At 36.8% G+C, this 21,627-nt stretch overlaps 1 protein-coding gene across 5 annotated transcripts in view; it reads right to left on the bottom strand.

Moving 5' to 3' along the window:
- Nucleotides 1–21,627, bottom strand: part of UNC13C (unc-13 homolog C) — a 234,202-nt gene that overhangs the window by 122,920 nt on the left and 89,655 nt on the right. For 3 of the 5 annotated variants that reach the window (XM_037395055.1, XM_037395051.1, XM_037395053.1), the window contains 4 exons: nucleotides 18,690–18,768; nucleotides 16,870–16,875; nucleotides 10,429–10,500; nucleotides 4,193–4,412 (listed from right to left, as the gene is read on the bottom strand). In XM_037395055.1, the coding sequence (XP_037250952.1) occupies nucleotides 4,193–4,412; nucleotides 10,429–10,500; nucleotides 16,870–16,875; nucleotides 18,690–18,768 (377 nt within the window). The remainder of the gene's footprint in view (nucleotides 1–4,192; nucleotides 4,413–10,428; nucleotides 10,501–16,869; nucleotides 16,876–18,689; nucleotides 18,769–21,627) is intronic. The other 2 variants (XM_037395052.1, XM_037395054.1) reach the window with 1 other exon arrangement.

Here is a 21,627-nt window from a genome sequence, read left to right as displayed (position 1 = left end):
CTGTGTTCTTTTGATGGCGTTTTTTTGCTAAGGCGCTCTCAGCTTGCAATGACTAAAGAAGAAACTATTAATACATCTGTAGCACTGGAAAGGGTTATCTTTCAGCTTAAGATCTCAGTGAAGTCTTACAGAACAAATATTTTATGCTCTGGTTTCTTAACTTTTTTTTGTTATCTGAAGGTTTCTTAACGAGGATGAAAAAGAGGGAGAAATAAGGCATAATGCCGTAATATTGGAAAAGCATGAGGTGAGATACCAGATACCAATGATTCCAGATTGTCAAAAGGCTGAATTACATGGCTTCTTCAAGTTCCATGGCTACTAAATCTTGAGAAATCCTGATAATCTCAGCCCAAGTATCTCATTTTTTGAATACAGAAGAACAAAGTTCTAGGGATTAAGGCTTTTCCATGCTGAAAAATTACAAATTAGTAGAAAAAGAATTAAATGCTACCATGAAACCAAATACCAGTTAAAGAATTCTCTGGCGATTTTATCACAAAAGAGATGAATGCTGACCTGCCCAGAAAGCATGACAGGTGGCTCCTGCAAGATGTAGAAGAGCAACATCTTTAATTTTCTGTTTTCTGCCCTTCCTTAGCAGATACAAAATCATAACCAAGTGATAAACTAGGGACACAATCTGAATAGCAATAATGTATTCCTGTTGAAAAACTTGCTGATTTTTGAGAGTACAGATAAAATTGGAATATTTGTTCAAACACAGCTTCCTTTAGGTTTTACTGAAAAATCGGCACAGCCTTCTATTTACCCTAAATTATTTATTGCAGCCATTTTTACATACTCTATTGCTGACAGTCTACCAACAGCTCTTTTCATGCAGCATTAAGACTAATTAAGACAATATTGTTACTTATATTGCATAGGAAGTTAATAAGCCCCTTTTACCCTAGGGACAGATACAAACAGATACAAACTCAACATGATTGGAATCAATTCTGATTTAAGATTGCACCTACTACGAGGAAAGGGATATCTTGTTGAAGATGAGAGGTCTAATGAAAGTACTACTGATTTTGTTTAAACCTAATTTAGAGCAAGTTTAGGTATTGACTTTAAAGAGCTTAAGATGTTGATTTTCTGCAGCCTACATTAGCAATCATTACATATATAAAAAATAAAACCACAGATGCTTGGAGACCTAGTGATTATGAGATAGCCAAAAGGATGACTGTGATAAATATAACCACAGTGAACCACACACATTTCACTTTATGATACTGTAGGCATCAGCTTTCTTCAAAATAGATTTATCTCTTAGATATTTCTTAGAAAGAGATTTAACCAACTGCACCGGTCAATTATTTTTTTCAATGGAATGTTGAACATTTTTAACATAAATGAAACAAAGCACATGAACCTCATTTTCAAAGTAGTATAACATTCCAACTCACAGAACAATTAATCAGCTGCAAAACATATGACAAGATGCTCCAAAAGGTTTGCATACCCTTTGCTGGGTAAAATGTTGGCTGAACAGCCAAGCCCAAAGAGTGGTAGTGAATGGAGTTACATCCAGCTGGCCACAAGTGGTGCTCCCCAGGGCTCAGTCCTGTTTAATATCTTTATCGGCAATGTGGATGAGGGGATTGAGTGCACCCTCATTGAGTTTGCAGAGGACACCAAGTTAGGGGCCAGTGTTGATCTGCTGGAGGGCAGGAGGCTCTGCAGAGGGATCTGGACAGGCTGCATCAATGGGCCGAGGCCAATTGTGTGAGGTTGAACCAGGCTCGGTGCCGGGTCCTGCACTTGGGTCACACCAGCGCCACACAGTGCTGCAGGCTTGGGGAAGAGCGGCTGGGCCCTGCCCGGCGGGAATGGGCCTGGGGGGCTGCCTGGGCCGGCTGGGCATGAGCCCCCCGGGGGCCCGGGTGGCCAAGGAGGCCAGCAGCGCCTGGCTTGTGTCAGACACAGCGTGGCCAACAGGGCCGGGGCAGTGACCGTCCCCCTGCGCTGGGCACTGGTGCGGCCGCCCCTCGAATCCTGGGGTCAGCGCTGGGCCCCTCACTGCAGGGGGGACATTGAGGGGCTGCAGCATGTCCAGAGCCAGGCAGGGGCTGGGGCACAAGTCCTGTGGGGAGTGGCTGGGGGGGCTGGGGGGGTTCAGCCTCGAGAGGAGGGGCCTCAGGGGGGACCTCATCACTCCCTACAGCTGCTGCAAGGGGGTTGTAGGCAGGTCTCTTCTCCCAGATAACAAGCACTAGGACAAGAGGAAAAGGTCTCAAGTTCAGATGGAGATTTAGATTGGATACTAGGAAAAATGTCTTTACTGAAAGGGTGGTCAAGCATTGCAACAAGCTGCCCAGGGAGATGGTAGAATCGTGTGGATGCAGCACAGCTATATGGTTTAGTGACGGACTTGGCAGTCATGTTAATGGTTGGACTTGATATCAAAGGTCTTTTCCAGCCTTAATGATTCTATGATTCAATTTCTAGACCATTGACCATTATGTATGTAATTACACAATTACACATAATACTGTATAAAACACTTGATAGTTATCTCTTTGCCACAGAATAGGTCAGCATTTTCAGGAAGCAGCAAATGAGAGTCCTAGCAAAGAAGCTCAAAATCCAGCAATAGCCCGATTCCTTGAAGAATGTGCAGACAATTAGCTTCAACTAGATTCATTGTGATCCATAAAGATTTGCTTCAAGACCCTCCTACAAGATGAATTTCATTTTTGAGAATATCAGAATCAATTCAGTGCCCCTTCTCCATGTTTTCTTCCTCCTGTACATAAACAGTGCTAAACAAGATGTGCATAAGGGGACAGATTAATTTAGGAAAGCTATTTCTACTTCCTCCATCAACTTAATGAGCAGTTAGTTGGCAAGTCTCTTGCACGTATCCTGTTACCAGCAGAAGTCCAAGCTCATCGTTTTAACTCATTTTCATGTCTCTAAGTCCAGGTAATTCCTGGTGATTCCCAGAAGAACTACGGTGTCAAAAGCCTACCTAAACTGGAGAGATCAATGGGCTGATGTACAATTAATTCTTTTTAGCTAGTTTTAAAATATACATAGAACAAAATGGGACAATTATTCAATAAGAGTGAAGAGGAACTGAAATGATGAAAGCATACCTCCTTTTGTTACAGTCCAGTTAAAAGAAGTTATTTGCACTTATTGAAGAAGCTACAAGTATATTCTTTATAACTTCTGAAAACTCACCACCAGAAATCATATTAACGCTGCACAATATACTTTTATAATATTAGATTTTCAAAGCAAACATTCTTTTCTCACTTGTGAAACTGTCAAAAGCTTAGCTGTCAAACACTGCCCAGTTTCAACCGTAGTGTTGAATCACAATTAAACACAGTTAAGCAGTTTGATTTAGACATTTGTCATTGATTTATGCTCCACGGGGTCAGCTGCTCTGGGAAATTGTGATTAGTCCCTGAACAAAAGGAAGAAAGAAGATTTGACTGGAATATCTGTGTACTTTTTCTACATGTAGAAGCTAGGTAAACTCTCAAGACATTAACTGAACAATGTGGAAGAACTCCAGAGTTGTAAAAGCCCCTTCCATTCCAAAATCAAAATATCAGAAAGTTTATAGGTCTAAATTTTTTGTTGTTTCAAGTCTCGTGTAGTATTTATATTGCAACCTCAGATATTTTTGGAGGGGAATGCATGGTGGCTGGAATCAATTTGGCCAATGAAAAAGCAAAGACAAAAGACTTCCTAACTAATTTTTTTTTTCCCTTAAACATACATGATTTGATATTTCGAAGGGACAAGATCCTATTTAATGTTTCATATTTTTGTCTATTCTGTAGCACATTAATATGACTATAATAAGTATTAGGAACTTTTTTTCATCTTTGTTTTGACATTTCTTTTGTTACGAGTTAAACAAAACAAAGAAGGTTTACATCATGTAACAAATTACTCTAGATGTTGCCATAGGCAGTGGAAAGTAAATAATGCACTCATGCTACCAAGCATTATTTCGTAACTCACCAGCAACGTTTGGCAAGTTCCAAGGACAAAAGCAGAATTAACAGAAGGTATTTAATGAACTTTCTGGCTAGCTCCTCAGCCAATGAGTATCAACATGCCTTCACGGATGATCTGGCCTTTCATTTCAGGAAATGTCTGAGTGTGTGCACAAAATCAAAAGGTGTGAAGTATTGCAAAGCTTTAGCTGTCAGGAAATACTCACTCTGCAAACAGTCTGCGTTTAGGAGATCTTGGCACTTCTCATGACATTTTACACCACATTCGGTGCACCTCATGCCTTGTCTAGCTATGCCCCAAAGTAGACCTTCACATTCATAACAGTATGTGGGAGTTGTAGCTGTCCAAACTTCAAAGTTATGAGGTGTAGTTGATGATATTGGATAGATCAAAGCCTGCAGCGTCTTCTTGAAGACATGTATTTTCTGTTGGGTAAGAAAAAAAATAATCAAGACTTTGGCTGAAGTATTGCTTAATACAAGTGAACTGGAGGCTAAAGTATATGTCATTACACTTACAATGTTGCAAAATACCAGAGTATGCATTGAAGTATGAACTAATTTGCAAAATACTGATTTATTCATTTTGCCTTGCACTTTGAAGACAGAATAACTGGATGTACATTTTCACTGATTACAGAAACAGGAGAATTAAGTTGGAATCAAGTCAGTCAGTTAACAGAGTCCTATGTGTTTTTCCTATTTTGAGGCAGAAATTTAAAAAATCATAAGTGTTGCACTCACAGATGCATTTTAAGTAACTACCTAACACATTACTTCTGAATATTTAAATACTTCCTACAGGAACTCAGACACACTGCACAAAATTAACCTCAGTTATACACAGTACTATTCTTTAATATTTTGTGTGTATATAATCTCATCAAATAAATGCAGGCTAATTCTGTGTTTCCATTTTGTCTGTATCCCTATAATAACATTCTCACAACTTCCTTTTTAAGCACCAGGATGCTTTTTAGCTATAAACAATAATGATCCATACTCTTAAAGTTCCACGCCCATTTCTTGGACCGTTTAGCTTAGGACACATAACTAGTTCTAGCAGAACAATTATTGGCTATTTACTAATTAGTACTGCAAACAACCTGACTCTTAGCTACTTAGTGCTTAATAAGGTGAAACCAAAGCAGTCCCTGAAGTTTTGTGTATAAAGCACAGGCTTAGATGGCCACAATGGTCTGGTTTGTTTATTCAAGCTTTGTTTTTAGGCATTCAGATATAAGTCCTATTGTTTTATTTGGAACAAGAAATACTCAGCAGCCTGTAGGCCGTACTCAGCACCACACAATAATACAACCTTGGCAGTCTTTTTTTGTTTGTTTGGGGTTTTTTTTTCCCCAGTAACTGCACACATGCCTGCCATAAACGTATTAGAAGTTCTAGATCCATTCCCTTATAAATGAATACATTATTTTTTCACAAAGAAACCATATTAAAAAAGGTAGCACAGTAGGAAATGGGATATTTCTTAAAGTCTGTCCGTCCTACCACCTCTTCAAACTAGGGGACAACATTTTGGAATTTGTGTGGTTTGTCCATATCAGCTTTAGCATCACCGCCACAGTTATAGATAGCATAGAAAGCAAGGCTAACTTATTCCATTAAGTATTTGTTAACACTACTGTAATTTTAATATTCAATTGTGGTAAGTATATGCCAAATGCAAGATATTAGCCTAAAAACATGCTGACATGCTCTTGGTTTTATCTATCTGCATCTCCGCTCAAACATATGAAATATTCTTCTAATAATAAATTGTCTGATAGAATATTTTTGTGTGCATATCTGCATAATGTTGCACAGAGTCATCAATTAAGGGAATTTTGCTACCCCAGAAAACTATTACCATGTAGTCACAAATCTACTGATTCATAGGTTCAGGCACTACAAATAGAAACAAATATTAAGTACTCCCACAGCTCTTACTGAAGTTCATAGTTATATGCTAAAAACAACATCCATCCTGTGAAGCCTGGCCAAATAAATGTGGTCAGACACTTCATGGACGTTTGATCCTAGCACCTCTGAGAACACTGTAGAACCAAACTTAGAAAACAAGCTGAATATAGCAGGACAGACTAATACAAATATTGAATTGCTCTCCAGGGTGCTTTCTTAGCCTTTCCTCCACAATTAGCCACTTAGTAACTCCCCTGAAAGCAAGCAAACATCTGCACTGGTTTGATTTTGCAGACCCTAAAAGGGACTGTGCTCGTCATGGACACCTAACTTGGCAAATGTCATCCTGATGTGTTTCTCACACCCTTGCCTCCCATGTCACAACTTACCAGCTACAGGGATCAGAAAGAAAATGTCAAGAGCAACCTAAAGTGAATTTATGCAGCTTGTTGAGGAATCATTTTTCTCAGAAACCACCAGGTCTTTTGAAGATTCCTTTGCGGACTACAGTCTCACACTCCTGAACTCTAGTAGTATCTGTACAAATCTTACCCTTTCATACTGTTCAGCTTTGATGTTTTTTCACCGTATAAATAATTTTAGAATTTTGCCAGTAACTTTTGTCTGTTTCTGAAATGGCAGCAAGTATTGAAATGGCACAGCTCAACAGGCCTTGAAAAAAACATCTGAGGGTAAATGAAGTTTTCAGCTGAAAGACATAATTTGTAGATCAGTTTTGCTGCTGAACATGATCTTTCCCCTGTTGTTAATAAAGAAAACTACAATTGTAAAGAAGAAATTTATCTTACTGTCTAGAGGCTTTCATTACTAATACTCTTCTCTCTTTAAATGTATCTATTATATGCATTTACTGAGCTCTGGGCATAACATTTAGCACTGTTAATATATAGGTTTATTTAGTTATCTGCTTATCCTCCAAAGTGAAGTTTATTCCTGTCACATATACTTCTTCAGTATCTTTGATGTATTTTCTTCACAAACTTGCATCTCTTTGTTCAGCAAAGCAATTAAATGAATGCTGAATTGAAAGCATACGTTTAAGCATCACTGAAGTTAATAATTTGACACTGCTTAAAATGTCTTTGGATCGGTGCCTGAGAACATAAAAACTTTTTGTGTCATGAATGTGTTATACCAGGATAACAATGTCAAGTGGCAAAGCTCAAATCATTTAACTCCAGGTTTTAATTGTTTGAGTAAGTGGCATTTAATTTTTTAATAAAAGGCATTAGTTCAAAGAATTTCAGTACTGATTCTAACCTGCTTCCATCAGAGCCACTAATATTCCCTCCAGAAAAAGCTGAGGGAGAGTAAAAACCAGAAAAGCCTTAATCGGAGGAATAACTTGCCCAAAGGGGATTTTCTTCCTTAACTCTCGCCAGTGTCTGCACTTCATCTGGTTTTGTGGAGAGTATCCAGAGAGTTCTTTTATGCCTGAAAATGTCTGTTCTTTTTGTTTTCAAATGTTGCTCTACCCAGTCTTAATGGTGCCTTAGGGCATTAAGTTCTGCTGGCTACTTACAGACCAAGTAGAAAAGTATTACTTTTTACTTGTTTTAAATATCTTGCAAGTAGTTTTACTGGCTGTACCATTACATTTATTTTCAAAAGAGTATCCGCTTCTTTTTAGTATGTTTAGTAAGGGCTGGCATACAACAGGCTTCTCTTAGTCACCTCTTCTCTGAATTAGCTTTTTTCATTTTCTAATCAAATAAGCTTTTATGTATCTAAATTTTATTTGTTGTCTGCCTTCAGACTTTTGTCTTTATTTAAGAATTTATTAAGAAATACCTATTTCTAGTACACAATTTTTCATATGTCCTCGTTCAAACTGAGGCCAAAAAGCATAATGGCATAAAAATACATCCAACTTATTTTTCCCTTTCCTCCTGAATCAGAGTTCAATATTCTCTCCTGATTGACAGCAAGCATTGAGAAATGATTGCACTAAGCTCTCCATTGGGATCTGCTGTCTTCTTTTTTCCTCCTGAACAGTATCACTTAAGTCAGAATCTATAAGTGTAGTCCTAATTATTCTTTCTTGTACTGAATTAGTTGGCAACTAATATTATCTCCAAAACTTGCACCTTTAGCCTTCCAAAGTCAGTCTGGTAGTTTTTTGCACGAGGGGAGGCATGTAACTGTATTTGTTGTCATAAAAGGTGGTAATACTTGTAAGTGGTTTTCCTAGTGTCACAAGAACGGTTTGGGTTGGAAGGGACTTTAAATATTACCTAGTTCCAACTCCCCTGCCATGAGCAGGGACATCTTCCACCAGAACAGGTTGCTCAAAGACCTGTTCAACCTGGCCTTGAACACTTCCAGGGATGGGGCATCCACAGCATCTCTGGGCAACCTGGTCCTGTGCCTCACCACCCTCACAGTGAAGAATTTCTTCCTAATGTCTAATCTAAATGTACCCTCTTTCAGCTTAAAGCCATTACCCCTTGTCTGATTACTACGTGCCCTTGTAAAAAGTCCCTCTCCAGCTTTCCTATAGGTCCCCTTTACTGGCAGGTGCTATAAGGTGCCCTGGCACCTTGTCTTCTCCAGGCTGAACAACCTCAACTCTCTCAGCCCATCTTCACAGGAGAGGTGCTCCAGCGCTCTGATTTTCTTCGTGGCTTCCTCTGGACTTGTTCCAACAGGTTCATGTCCTCCTTAAGTTGGGGGCCCAGGGCTGGATGCAGCGCTGCAGGTGGGGTCTCACGAGAGCGGAGTGGAGGGGCAGAATCCCCCCCCCCCCCCGACTTGCTGGTCACACTTCTTGTGATGCAGCCCGGGATAGGGCTGGCTTTCTGGGCTGTGAGCGCACATTGCTGGGCCATGTTGAGCTTCACATCTACCAGCACCCCCAAGTCCTTCTCCTCAGGGCCGCTCTCAATTCATTCTCTGCCTGTATTTGTGCTTGGGACTCCCCTGACCCACATGCAGGACCTCGCACTTGGTCTCGTTGAACTTCATGAGGTTTGCACAGGCCCACCTCTCAAGCCTGTCAAGGTCCCACTGGATGGCATCCCTGCCCTCCAGCATGTCAACCACATCACACAGCTTAGTGTTGGCAAACTTACTGAAGGTGCACTCAATCCCACTGTCCATGTCATTGACAAAGATTGCTGGGTTTTGGTGTTTTTTTTGTCTTTTTGACAAAGATTGTCATTGACAAACGGCACTGGTCCCAGTACTGACCCCTGAGGAATGTCACTCATCACTGGATTTGTTTAGAAGACATCTTTTAATAAAGATATGGAGTATCTTAGGGTCTTTTACTGAACTAAGATATTTTTGTAGCAGCTGTAACATTGATGGAAAAAGTCTTTATTTTGTATCACTTGCATGGCATAATTTCATTCTCAATAATTTTCCCGCAGCTTTTAACTTCTTTTTAAGATTCCATAGTTCTTCTCTACTTTATCAACCTTTGTTGCTATTTTGAGATAGCAGAACTAAATACCTACTGCTCCTACTGAAAGATCATTTCAAACACCAGCTGTTTCCTACTCATCAATTCACCTCTGAGCACTACCTAACTGCTCCTTTAGGATCACCATATAAACACAGAAAGTTCACAATAAATCAGAGAACAGTAATGGACGTGTGTATACTTGTGCTATGGGTTTCAGTTTCCAGAATATCTGTCAATATATTCTGCTCTTCCAGTTCTTAGCAACAGTGTAAGAAAAATTCAACACTTCATTTCTTTCAATTTAGGATACATTCTAGAAGGCTATGTTTCACTAGCAATTTAAGGAACATGAAAGAGGCCTTTATTCCTTCAAATTTGTGCTTTTGCTTAGTTCAGCCGTGTAAATCTGCTTGCATCACACTTTAAGTATCCCTGAAGAAAATGGCACCTGTTGTGTTTTTGTTTAAAATTAATGTCTTTTGCAGAATATGTTAAGTCAATAAGGGAAAACCACAACACAGAGGTTTTACTAGCTGTAAGAATACAATTTTTTTTCAAAAGGTTCTTCTGGGCACTTCTTGTATGAATTAAATATTTCCTTATCTAGAATCACATTGTTATTTAGCAGCAGTTACATTTACAAAATCAAATAATGCCTGACCACCTATAAGAACTGGGGAAAAAAATAATAATCACACAGAAATCTTATTGCAGAGTCCTGTCATTCTAATTGTACTCACGATGTGAAGAGAAACTTCAGGATGCCGAAAGACTGCAGGTAAAGCATGGTGCAGCTGGACTATTTAAAACAAAACATTTCCCCAAGCAACTACTTTGTAAAACAGAAATTTCTTGCTTAGTCTCTTCTGACCATCATTGATATGAGTCAGCAGAAGCAAACCTGGTCTTGTCACTGTGAACCATGCAGCAAATTTTGCTCAAGATCCCTGAAAGTGGCTACACAATAAATGGAATGCTTGTACACTCAGTTTTATCCAGTTTGGAGTGTCGAAGGCTGAAATAATTTCTGAAGAGTTTTGAACAAAAATTTCTACATTATTTAAATGACTTAAACCTGCCATTGAAAACACTCACCATTTCATCATTGTTTATGGAGGTCCGGATGAGCATGGCCATGGAAATACCAGATTTTCGGGCTGCAAGTGTCTGTTTAAAGCAAATGCGAAACTGTTAAAAATTATACTGGTAACTCCAGTTGTTTAATTTAATGGAAGGCAAGAAGTACTTGACTATGCTATTGAATTTAAGCAAAACTGTAAGACTTACAAAACCTTTTAGTTAATGTTTGCAGCACACAACTTTTAAGGTTTCAGTACATAACGCAAGCATGATTTCTATCATCATTACTGTTTATTTCAGCAGTGCCCAGCTGAACTGCCATTTCTAATATAAAACCTGTTATTCAGAGGTTTATGACTCATTTTTTTTAAATCACAGGCTGTCACTGTTTTTCCGCTTTGCCAACCAAATTAATGTGGTACAAGGATAGGCATCCTGCCCTAATTTGGGAGCTGTCTGTGCCTGCAGCAACATGGGAGATCATTTTGCAATAGTCTTATGGTTCAAGTTGTCAGTCCAGATATTTTTTTGTAAATCACTAAGCACTTTTAAACTGTATGTATGTAGATAAAATGCTACTTGTCTTAAATAAAAAGTCTTTGGGAAACCTAAAAGTATTTTTTTTCCACAAATACAATATTTATTCAATACTACGAATAGCTATATGGAGAAATAAAAAAAAAATGGTTCTTGGAAGGAGGAAACCAGGATGGAATTCTGCCTCAGTCTGTCCTCTTTTGCCCACATGATGTTATGGGTATAGGAACATCTCCCAGTTTCGAAGACTACACCCCATTTGCTCTAGTATAGTACATCAAAAGCGCACAAAATAAAACATTTTTAATATAGAGTAAGGAAATTTTATCTACCTTACTGCAATATCCCTGTAATTTAAATGGGTCCTTAAGAATGAATTAGAGAGTATAGTGATCAGAAGGAAAGAGACCCCAAGGAAACAAGTTCTGCGTGTTTTCCAAATAATATTTCAACTCTGAATAGCACCTCTGCTATCGGTAGTCCTTTTCGCCTGACAGAAACAGGTCAGATTTATTCCACTGTACAAAATATTAACCATACACTGCTATACTACTGTATTTTACCAGCAAAATTGGGCCTATGCATCCCTCCCCCTAGTCTAAATCATCCCAAGTGTGCCTGTATACTTGTGCTTTATCTCTGTTCTTCCGTAATCCAGCGTCTGCTTTGTCACGCATTGCTGCTCTCAGTCTAGCAGTGGGAGGATGATCAATTACACCACCCACTAACCAGAAGTCTGTTGCCTTTGTTGCGAGGATACAGACTTTCACCTTACCATGAACTGGGTCTCTGTAGTCCACCATTATAGAGTTTCAAAGATATTTTGCATATGACATTCTTATTTTTGTGAAATATATATTGGGTCAGAAGCATTTTAGGCTTACACCAGCAGAGGAATTGCATCATTAATCTTTGGATGGTGAGACAATTCTGGTTCCTTCCCATTTTATACTTTTAAATACTGACATAATTTAAATTGATTTTTTTTATTTAGAGATATTAAGACTGTTAATTTTAATTTTAAATGTTCACTTCCCCCTGAGAATGTACCCATTCAATTTTCAATACATTTCCCTTGATGATAATTAAACTTGCAGACAGACACAAAATTATTAATCTTGTGAAACCAATTATGGGGGTAAGAAGTCATCCCCGGCACAGAAATATTTGATTTGATTCATCACTGTCCTGCCACAGTTACCATGGCATGCAAAGACGCCCCCGCCCCTTCATTTTTCTTTGAGCAGTTTACCAAGTCTATGCCATTAATTTGCTATCAGTTTTGCCACTTTTTTGTTAATAAATAAATAATCGTTTGCTTCTCTGTGACCACCTTTCCCTTCTATTTCCGTGAATATGAGAAATTAATTAGTGTGCACCAGTGAGATTGACAAAGTGACAGGAAAGATGAAACAGTGTCCAGGCTTTGCTTTTTTCAAACTTTTTGTGACAATACCTAATGCTACAGGACCTATGCATCAAAGTGAGAAGTGACAAGCAAAAACGTGTTGGGAACATTAAGAAGAAAAGAAACAATTTTCATAATCGGTAGAGTGTTATGTTTAAAAAGATTAATTTTAAAAGCACTCATCTTCTCATCCCTCTTGAAGCATATTTCTTCCCAAAGTCTTGGAAAGTAGTCATTTACATTTACTTGCCTGCAGTATATTGTATAGTTTTGACCTCTAGTCTTCATGTCACTTATACTTAGAGAAAGTGATTTGATCCTTTTAGGTCTAAAATACACAATCCTAGCTATTTCAGGCTATAGAGCAATATGGACTACTTGTCAGGGCAGGAATACAAAGGGCAATAATAACATTAACCTCATATATAAGGCAGTGAATCCTACTGTGTTCTGTCCTCCAGCAACATATCAAAGTACACGAGGCAGCAGGAGAACTGCAATTTCATGCTATCAATATAAGTCAATAAACAGATAACTATTTCCTGAGAGAAAAAGGAAATTTAGGGAAGAAATTCTGACCCTGTCACGTGTTCTTGAGGCCCAATTCTCCCACGGACTACTCCCAGAATCACGTAGCTTAACCTTTTTGCTCCTTAATCAGAAGTGTGTCTAAAATCATAGTACAGTGACCTATATAAAATAACAAAGTCTAATAGGAAACAGATAATTAGGCTGTTCTTAATAAAGTGTTTGTCATGCTGAAAGGATAATAAGAGAAAGTGATACCTAGAGGGATTTGTGATAAACCAGTAAAGTTAGCAGTCATTAGGGATTAAATTTACAGGGGTTTTAGTGAAAGAACTCACAAGAATTACTTCCATTTATGTTTCACTGTCAGAATAAATGGTATCTTCAAGAGAAAGCCCATAAATAAAATGTTTCTGAAATACTGTAGTTGGTGATAATTTAAGAGCTTGAAGCACTGAACACACAGAGAATAGTGTCTGTTCTTAAGAATGGAAAGAAGCAAGGAGGAATGAGTATTTTGGAAAAAGAAAGGGAAAAGTGCTGCCAGACTCATTTATGGGAAATAAGGTGACAGGTTATGAATGTAGCAAGACAATTTTTCCCCCTCCTTCCCTTCTGTTTTTAAATAGTAGCAGGGAAGAAAGGTAAGTGCAGGTCATCATCTGGAGCCTCCATGAAGAAAGTTCAAATTGCCAGAACATCAAAAGAACATAGTGAGCAACAGAAACCTGAAGCCTTTCCATACTGTCTTTTAACAGGACACAAGACTTGTTCAGCAGTTTACACTTGCTCCCTCTCAAAGCGAAGTTCAAACACTACCTCATGTCTTTCCTTACATGGGAATTTGACCTACAGAGGTTAAAGATCTCCATGCAGCTACTATTGTGTCATAAACATATGGAGAAATTTATACAAAATAACCCAAAAAAACCAATAAGAGAAGATGATAAAGCACAGCATTGTCTATTTAATTTTTAAATGTTTTAACAAATTCCTGATACATGATGTAAAATAACTTGGCTTCCTTGGTGCTCAAGTCCTTTTAGAGCCCCTAATAACTTGTGTCTACACTGTCTTATGCATCACCTTCAATTTTGCCTTAGCAGCTTAAATAAATAAATTAATATAACTGGAAGTCATTCTAGCAAAAAAAGTGGTAACCATAAGAGAATTGGACTCAAGCTACAATTAAACATTAAATGGAAAATTATGTGGGTGAAGAAAGAGCTGCCTGCCACAATGCAATAAAAGAAAGCTGTGTTTTGAGCAGCTGAAGTAGCGGGGAGGAAGGAGCTGTCAAGCTAACGTTTTGCAACTGTTCATGAGTGCTGGTTGTGCCATGCAATACTCATTCCTCATTTTTTACAGAGGGTTTCTGTTTTCCTGACCTTTTTTTCTTTCACAGTTTTTTTCTTTACAAGAATCTATAGACTGCTATCACCAGGGGAAAAAAAAAAAAAGTTGAAGGCAAAATATTTGTTACCACTTTACCGATCCTGTTATATTTTTAATGCACTGTAAAAGCTACCCACTAGAGGTGAATCTGACAAAAAAAATACCGGTTTGTGCATTTAAAAGTTGTGCGACTTCAGAACTGTTTATTTTTGAGCAACTACAGGTAATTTATCACTCTGGGGATCTTAACATTATTATTTTGAAAGGCAGACTTACACTCTGTTTTGGGAGGGGGGTGGGGCAGAGGGGAAGGAAGAAGAACCCCCTCAAAAGGAAACAAGCTACTGTCCAAAATTACTTACCCACCTTCCATAATTTTTCTATTAAAATTTTGATGTCTGATCCCGAAATGTTCAACAGAACTGCAGTATTAAGGCCAGAAAACAGATTTAGAAAGGCAACGGCAATTCAGCTGAACGACATGATCATTACTGGCCACCACTGTAATACCATTGTACTTTTTCTTCATATTTGTTTTCATAGAAGAGACTAGAGCATGCCCCATCCAGCCTTTAAGTTTACCTTGAATATTAAGGTTAGTCAGAAATAGCATGGAAAACAACAAAAAAAACCCCGAATCCATCAATAATTTCATAATCTCTCCAAAACTAGTTCTTAATTCTTGGAACACACTGGTGTAAAATAGAGGAATATCATCATATTATTATGTTTTCCTTTTAGTTGAATTAAAAACCCCCACAAATATACAAATACTGTTTGATTATTTTTATGGTTTATCTATTTAATGTATGAACATTAAAATATTTAAGCCAATTTCTCTATTAATGATTAAAGAAGTTAAGAAAATGGAGTGCAAATAGGTTTAATGTAAAATAGTCCAGATATTTGGCTTTTATCTAATGATTACTCTGATGATGTACAAAACCTAAGAATATGGCAACTGCAATTTATATGGATGTCTTCAATCTTAAAAGAGTTCAAACTACCATAATCGAGCTCTAGCCTCTATAAAGGCTTTTGTTGAGGAGACATTTACATAAAAAGAAGTATCAGTGCATTACTGTTTTAGATGAAATGGGCAGTTTTCTCATATGGTGTGTCCACTTCAACAGTACGAAGCAAGCAGACTGCTTCACAACTGCAGCAAAGATTCACAAATTATTCCTGCGTTCTTATAATCAAATGACAAAGCTAAGTATACATTCTTGAATGACCAAAAGAAGCAATCTGCCTGATTACAGTGATTGTAAAATATAAAGTCACCTTTAAATCAAATGAAACCAGGAATTTTCGAGAGTTTCCGTAACATTTGAAATGATGACTTGCATTAACAGAAGCAAAGACTAAAGCATAACGAGAGGAAAAAACAGAGCTAAATACCTTTGTCTATGACTGGGCAGATCACCACACCTACTTGGCCATCGGGAGTTAAGCACTTCTAATGTCCACTGTAATTATTGTTATCCCTCTCCCTGCCTGCAGTTCCACCCCAAATTAAAGCTCTAACTGATATAAAAGAGAGAACATGTTTGTTTAAAAGTAGAAGTTACAGCAACTCGACTCCGTTCTGGCTCCACATTAAAGAAGAAGTCTGTTCAAGCTCCCTGTACTGTTATTCTAACAGCTCTCTGTATTGTTCCTGCACTTGAAGGATCATTTCTCCTTCTGTTATTTTTCCCTCCTATAGCAGATATATTCTACTAGAACTCTAATAATGACCCATACTGAAATTCATCACTGCAGCAAGGAGAACTGTTCCTGGAAATGGATTTTGACTGCCTTATCCTCGCTACTGACTCCAACCAAAACAAGCAGGAAAAGCCGTCTCAACCCATTAGTGGAAAAACTTACAGATTTAGGAGGAAAAAAACCCTAGTAAGGCTTCTGTTGAAAACTGGATTTTTCAAAATGTAAATTTAAGGAAACAAATGTGAGTCAAAGATACCAATTTAAGATTATGTATTTCATTTTGATAAACGTTACATTGAGGTACCATGCTGAAAGCATGAAAACTAATGCAGAGAAACCGGGAGTTCAGAGGGACTACGAAAATAAGAAGGGGCCTTTACAAGTGCCAGAGTTAGTGGAAAAAGAAAAATATTTCCATGAGTCATTAATCTACTTATCAGAAAGTACACTATCATACCTGAGATTCGTTTTTTTGCTTTGGGAAATTCACCTTTTACAAAAGAGATCAAAACTTTTGTTGATTGATACAAGAAGATTTAAAAGCAGGGAGCACTTTCAACTCTTTATCTAGGTATCTAAGGCTGTTCCACAGGGGAAGCACTGCAACTGGGTGCTAAACAATCTGCTCGTATCATTAGAAAGGATTTTGGAATACACAGATAAATTTCTAACATAAACTTCTCCTAACATTTCTGCTATAAATGATGCAGAGAATAAGACATTCACATAAGACACAACTTCACTTAGGATAAAATTCTTGGTGATAAAATAGTTTTTCTATTTTTCAAATAAAAGATCATCATAAATTATGACATTCACAAATGCCCTAAGAGTTATTACGACAATTTTAGAACATTTATCAGTATAAAAGCACTTACCATAGCCTGAAAAATCCAGCCAAGATAGGAAAGAAATTATAAAGAATATTAATAATTTGTCAGATTTGTTGCAACAAAAAAGAGATATAAAATTATATTTATTTCAATCAGTGTCAGAAAGAGTCTAGCACTCAATTACAGCAATATTATTTCAGTTTTTCTGAAACAGCCATATAAGTAAACATATAAAAAGATAATTTATTATGTATTAGATCTTACAAGGACTTGAGAATTAAGTTACTGATTTAAATGAGATGGTTTGGAGTCGATCTATTATAAGTTCAGAGCTCACAGGTGACTGCTTGAAATGCACATACCTTCAAACACAAATAATGTCTCCTAGAAGATGACCTACACTAAGTCTGAAATAAGTTCCTCTTAAATTAAAAAAAAAAATTACCAGCTGAAGATCTACAACTGCAGAATTGAATTGTTATATAATTTACTATTTTAAAGAACATTTAGTTAAGTGCTATACTCTAAGTCCATAATGATTAAATTCCGGAATAAATTTCAGTTTTAAAACTCTGCAACTTAAACTTCTAAAGGTAGAATTCATTCAGGAAAAGTTATCCTTCAACAACTGGACATTAAAGTAGTAATCATAACATGGTAATCATAAACATATTAGAATAATAAAATAAAAGTTTTATTCCACCATTCAAAATGTGATTTTTTTTTTATTTGATAAATATTATGTTTTTCAAAGTTAATAGTTAATATTTAGATTTTGATGTCTTAACTTGTTCAGAGCTATGCCTATCTGTAAACAGTTCCAACAGTTATGAATAAAACAAAGCGCTATTTACTATGCATGAAAGCATCATAAGGCAGCTGTCAACTGTACTCATGTATAATACAACTTAAAGTGAAATGTCTACTATAAAAAGATGGTTTCAGTGAATACAGGCTCTACTATGTCATGAATTGCAATTTTTCATTAATTTCAGAACAAATTATATTCTAAAATGGTTGCTGTGCTTTCTGTTTGTGACCCTTCAGATAGTATGGTATATCGCTGTAAAGGAACTGAACAGAGTACCTAAGAATATGTTGAGCAATAATTTCACAAAGATTGATCTTTTAAAGATATCTATAGTAATAATTTACTTTGGCTGACTCCTTATAAATTTCCTTACAATGAGAAATTGGTTTGTAGGCTCACCACCACCCAGAGAGTAAGTATGTATTTTATCAAATTATGAATTCTGTGTGTCAGTAAAAGAAAAACAGAAATGTGAATGGCCCTTGAAATTCTTCAGAGCAGAGAGATTTAATCTTGTTTAGACTAGAAGTCAGAATAAATCTCAAAGGAACTGCAATTCTGTTCATCTTTCTGAAATTGATTTGCCTAGATTATTATTTTCTACAATAACTGTTAAAATAACATACCTCATCTTGTATCAAAAGTATGCATAAATCTTTAAAACATTCATACTGAAACAGAGTTGCTTTTTAAAAGGAACTTTCTTCCTCTCACAGTATTGTAATAAATCAAGTCAATCAGTATCCCAAGCACTCAATAACAGCTGTCTTCATAAACTAATTCAACACGAAAATGAGTAGTTGATTGTACAAAACGCACATTACTTGATTAACAAGTAATATCTAAATATTTGATGAGATACCCAGACTTATCTAGTGCATTGTAACAACTGCATCATTGACTTTTACTGGCCTCAACCCATTGTCTCAAGATACCTTTTTTCCATGAAACAGTTGTTGACAAACTATCACTCACATGCACAATAGTAATTACACGAAAGTCCTAGACAACTGACAAATGAATCAACAGTTTGATAGCATCAGAAGTTACTTACCACATCTCGAACAATGGGAAAAGATTTCTTTCTACGCAGGTCTGGCATACTATCAATGCCATACAGCCCACGGCCAGCACTGTAGGTGAAAAATCAAAGAACAAAATAAAAACCTGGAGCTTACAAGTTTGCATCCTTAAGAATGCATTATAATTATATATATATATGAAAATAAAATACTTAAAATATCTATATTTATAATTAAAATAAAAATTAGCAGTTATCAGCTAAAGAAGTTAAGTGTTCCAATTCTTAGGAAAAAATAATGAGAGTGTTCTCGGTGTGGCTGTTTTTTTCTCCTAACATTCACCCAAAGCAAAGAGCAGCTGAAAGACCGTTTAATACCTCCTAAAGTTGTTTACCATGGATTTAGACGTTTTAACAGCAGCTTTCCATCAAAAGGACTTGTATATCTGATAGCTGAGATGGAGCTCAACATTGTACAGGATATCATTGCTGTCATAAACTTGGAGCCACTTCGAAGAATGAAAAGCTGACACACCAACAGGATTTAAAAGAATACACACTGATCCAGGAACAACCTGCCTTATCATCCCTGACTCTTCAGAAAAGGTAACAAAGGTATTATGCTCCTGAACTTTTTCCACAGTAGATGTTGGAAGATTGCTATATACCTTGCCAAATCTAATTCAGAGATACTCTGAGATTCTCAGAGAAGCTAGGATACCGTATTTTTCCAGACCCAACATTTTCCCCTCCATGCTCCTCGTTCAGCACTTCTCTGAAATACCCTTTTTAGTTGTTCTATTTCTATCTCTGTGTATAAAAGTACATGTCACAGCAAAGAGTTTATCATCTGAAAGCCCTGGCTTTCTTTATATGCATCACAATTATTGGGTGAAAAGTGATTCAACTGAAATTAGTGACAGAATTTTCACTTGCTTTGAAGGGTCCGTACTGTTCCAAACACTCCTTTGCTGACTTGCGAATTATAACCCCCCACCAACAGTAGAGTTGACAAATTCTATATTTATTTAAGCCAAGACTCTGGCTGATGATTCCTGTTGGATATAGATGTTACAGAGTTCCATAGTTGCAGCTAGATCCAAAAGGAATTATAAATCATACACCTCAGCTGTTACAATTTGCAGCCTAGCATATTGATATAAACTGAAATCAGTGCTGGGCTATGCTAATATACCAGACTGTAGGCAGTTCGGGGACAGACTCTATATCTCCAGTGCCAATATCTGCAAGATGAATCAACACAAGCCAACAGAACCCATCAATCAGAACTATAAATAAAGAGAGGTGAAATACATTAATAGAATCATTAAGGTTGGAAAAGACCTTTTAGATCATCAAGTCCAACTGTATACCCTTCAGAATCACCTACACATTCTTTTAATCTTGTAATACAACATACCTGCAAAGACCTTGATAAAGATCTTCCAGTGTGTACACTGATATACACAAGATTCAATGCCCAAAATGGATGGGTTTAACAAAGTCAAGAATCTTTCTCCACAACTTTAAATCGAATTGAGATTAAATTCTAAAAGCCCCATGCCCAACTCTCCCAACACCAACAACCATTTAGACTTCAAAGATCCTTCCTGTCTTAATAACTCAATATTCTTTTTCATGTGATGCTAAATTTAGATGATGAAAATGCTATTTTTTCCCTAATGAATTATAACTATTAAAGTTTTTTCCAGAAATTGTATAATTTTCCCCATTTGTTAAAAAAAAATAAAATAAATCACATTTCATTAACATTTTGCAAAGCAAAAATTAGTTTCACATAGCCAGAAGGAGTAAAGCTGGTAGGAAAGCAAATTTTATTTCCTAATAAAGTTCTCCTAGGAGAACTTCTGAGCTTCTCAAGCACTGATGTTCTTCAGGGAAACCCTGTTCAACAACAAATTTTCACCCTTTCCCTTGCAAAGAAAATAATAGATATATTTTAACTCATGACATGTCTCAGAAATGAAGCATTACTTTCATCCTTAAGTTGTATATTGTTATTTAAAAAAAAACAACAGACATTTGATGTTAGATTAAATTGCCTGATTCTGAGAGATGACAAACCTCCTCAAACCCTTCACAATGGGACTTGGTCTTTTGGCACTGTGCAGGACCGAGTCACAGATCACACTCAGAATGAAGTGAAGAATAAGGGTATAAATTGATTCAAAATACTGCTTTCTTAAGATACTACAGCAAAGACAATGCAGGATCTTTAGAAGCTGACTAAGGTGAAAATGCTTTTGGGTGCTCTTTCTCTGTGATGTTTTCAAGTTTTGAGGTGCTTTATTGTTAACAGATAAGGTCTTGCAGAAAGTTTCTTAAGTTTATGTCATTAATTGGCATCGCACTTATGGGGTGTATTGTGGGCAATATAATAATAAAATATCTGGAATACAGATAATTTCCTATTATAGGGGCTTAATTAAAGTTTTTTTAAGGGATGTGAGTTGCTATTAAGCTACTAGTTCCCAAAGCAGAAACTTGAAATAAACATGAGCTTTATATACTCCCCAGAATGTATATAACATTTAGCTACAAGACAAGGCCCAAGTTCTTCTTTATTGTATTAGCACCTATTAGTTCAGAGACAATTTTGTATTCTGCAAAAATTGAAAGTAATTTTTGAGCTTTAGGAAAAGTTTGCAGTTTCATTTAGATCCATGTTGACCAAATCTAATTAAAGATATAAAAACAGCATATGGGAAGAATTCATTCCTTGTTCTAGGCTCTGAAACCCCCCTGATGTACAAAAGGAATTATTTCCAAGACTTTGAAAAACGAAAGCTTAACCTGAAGTCTCTAAAAGAGATAGATTGGTAAATTTCTCAATACTAACAAATATGTACAGTACATACTACAACAGTATGAGGTATTCTTCTTGTTGAAAATCCTTTAACCAGAAAAGAATTCAGCATGTTCTTTCATAATAGCCCTATTCTAAATGGTT

This window comes from Falco rusticolus, chromosome 7 (assembly GCF_015220075.1).
Source record: "Falco rusticolus isolate bFalRus1 chromosome 7, bFalRus1.pri, whole genome shotgun sequence".
NCBI classification, from domain to species: domain Eukaryota; kingdom Metazoa; phylum Chordata; class Aves; order Falconiformes; family Falconidae; genus Falco; species Falco rusticolus.
This window is presented reverse-complemented; position numbering and strand designations above follow the sequence as displayed.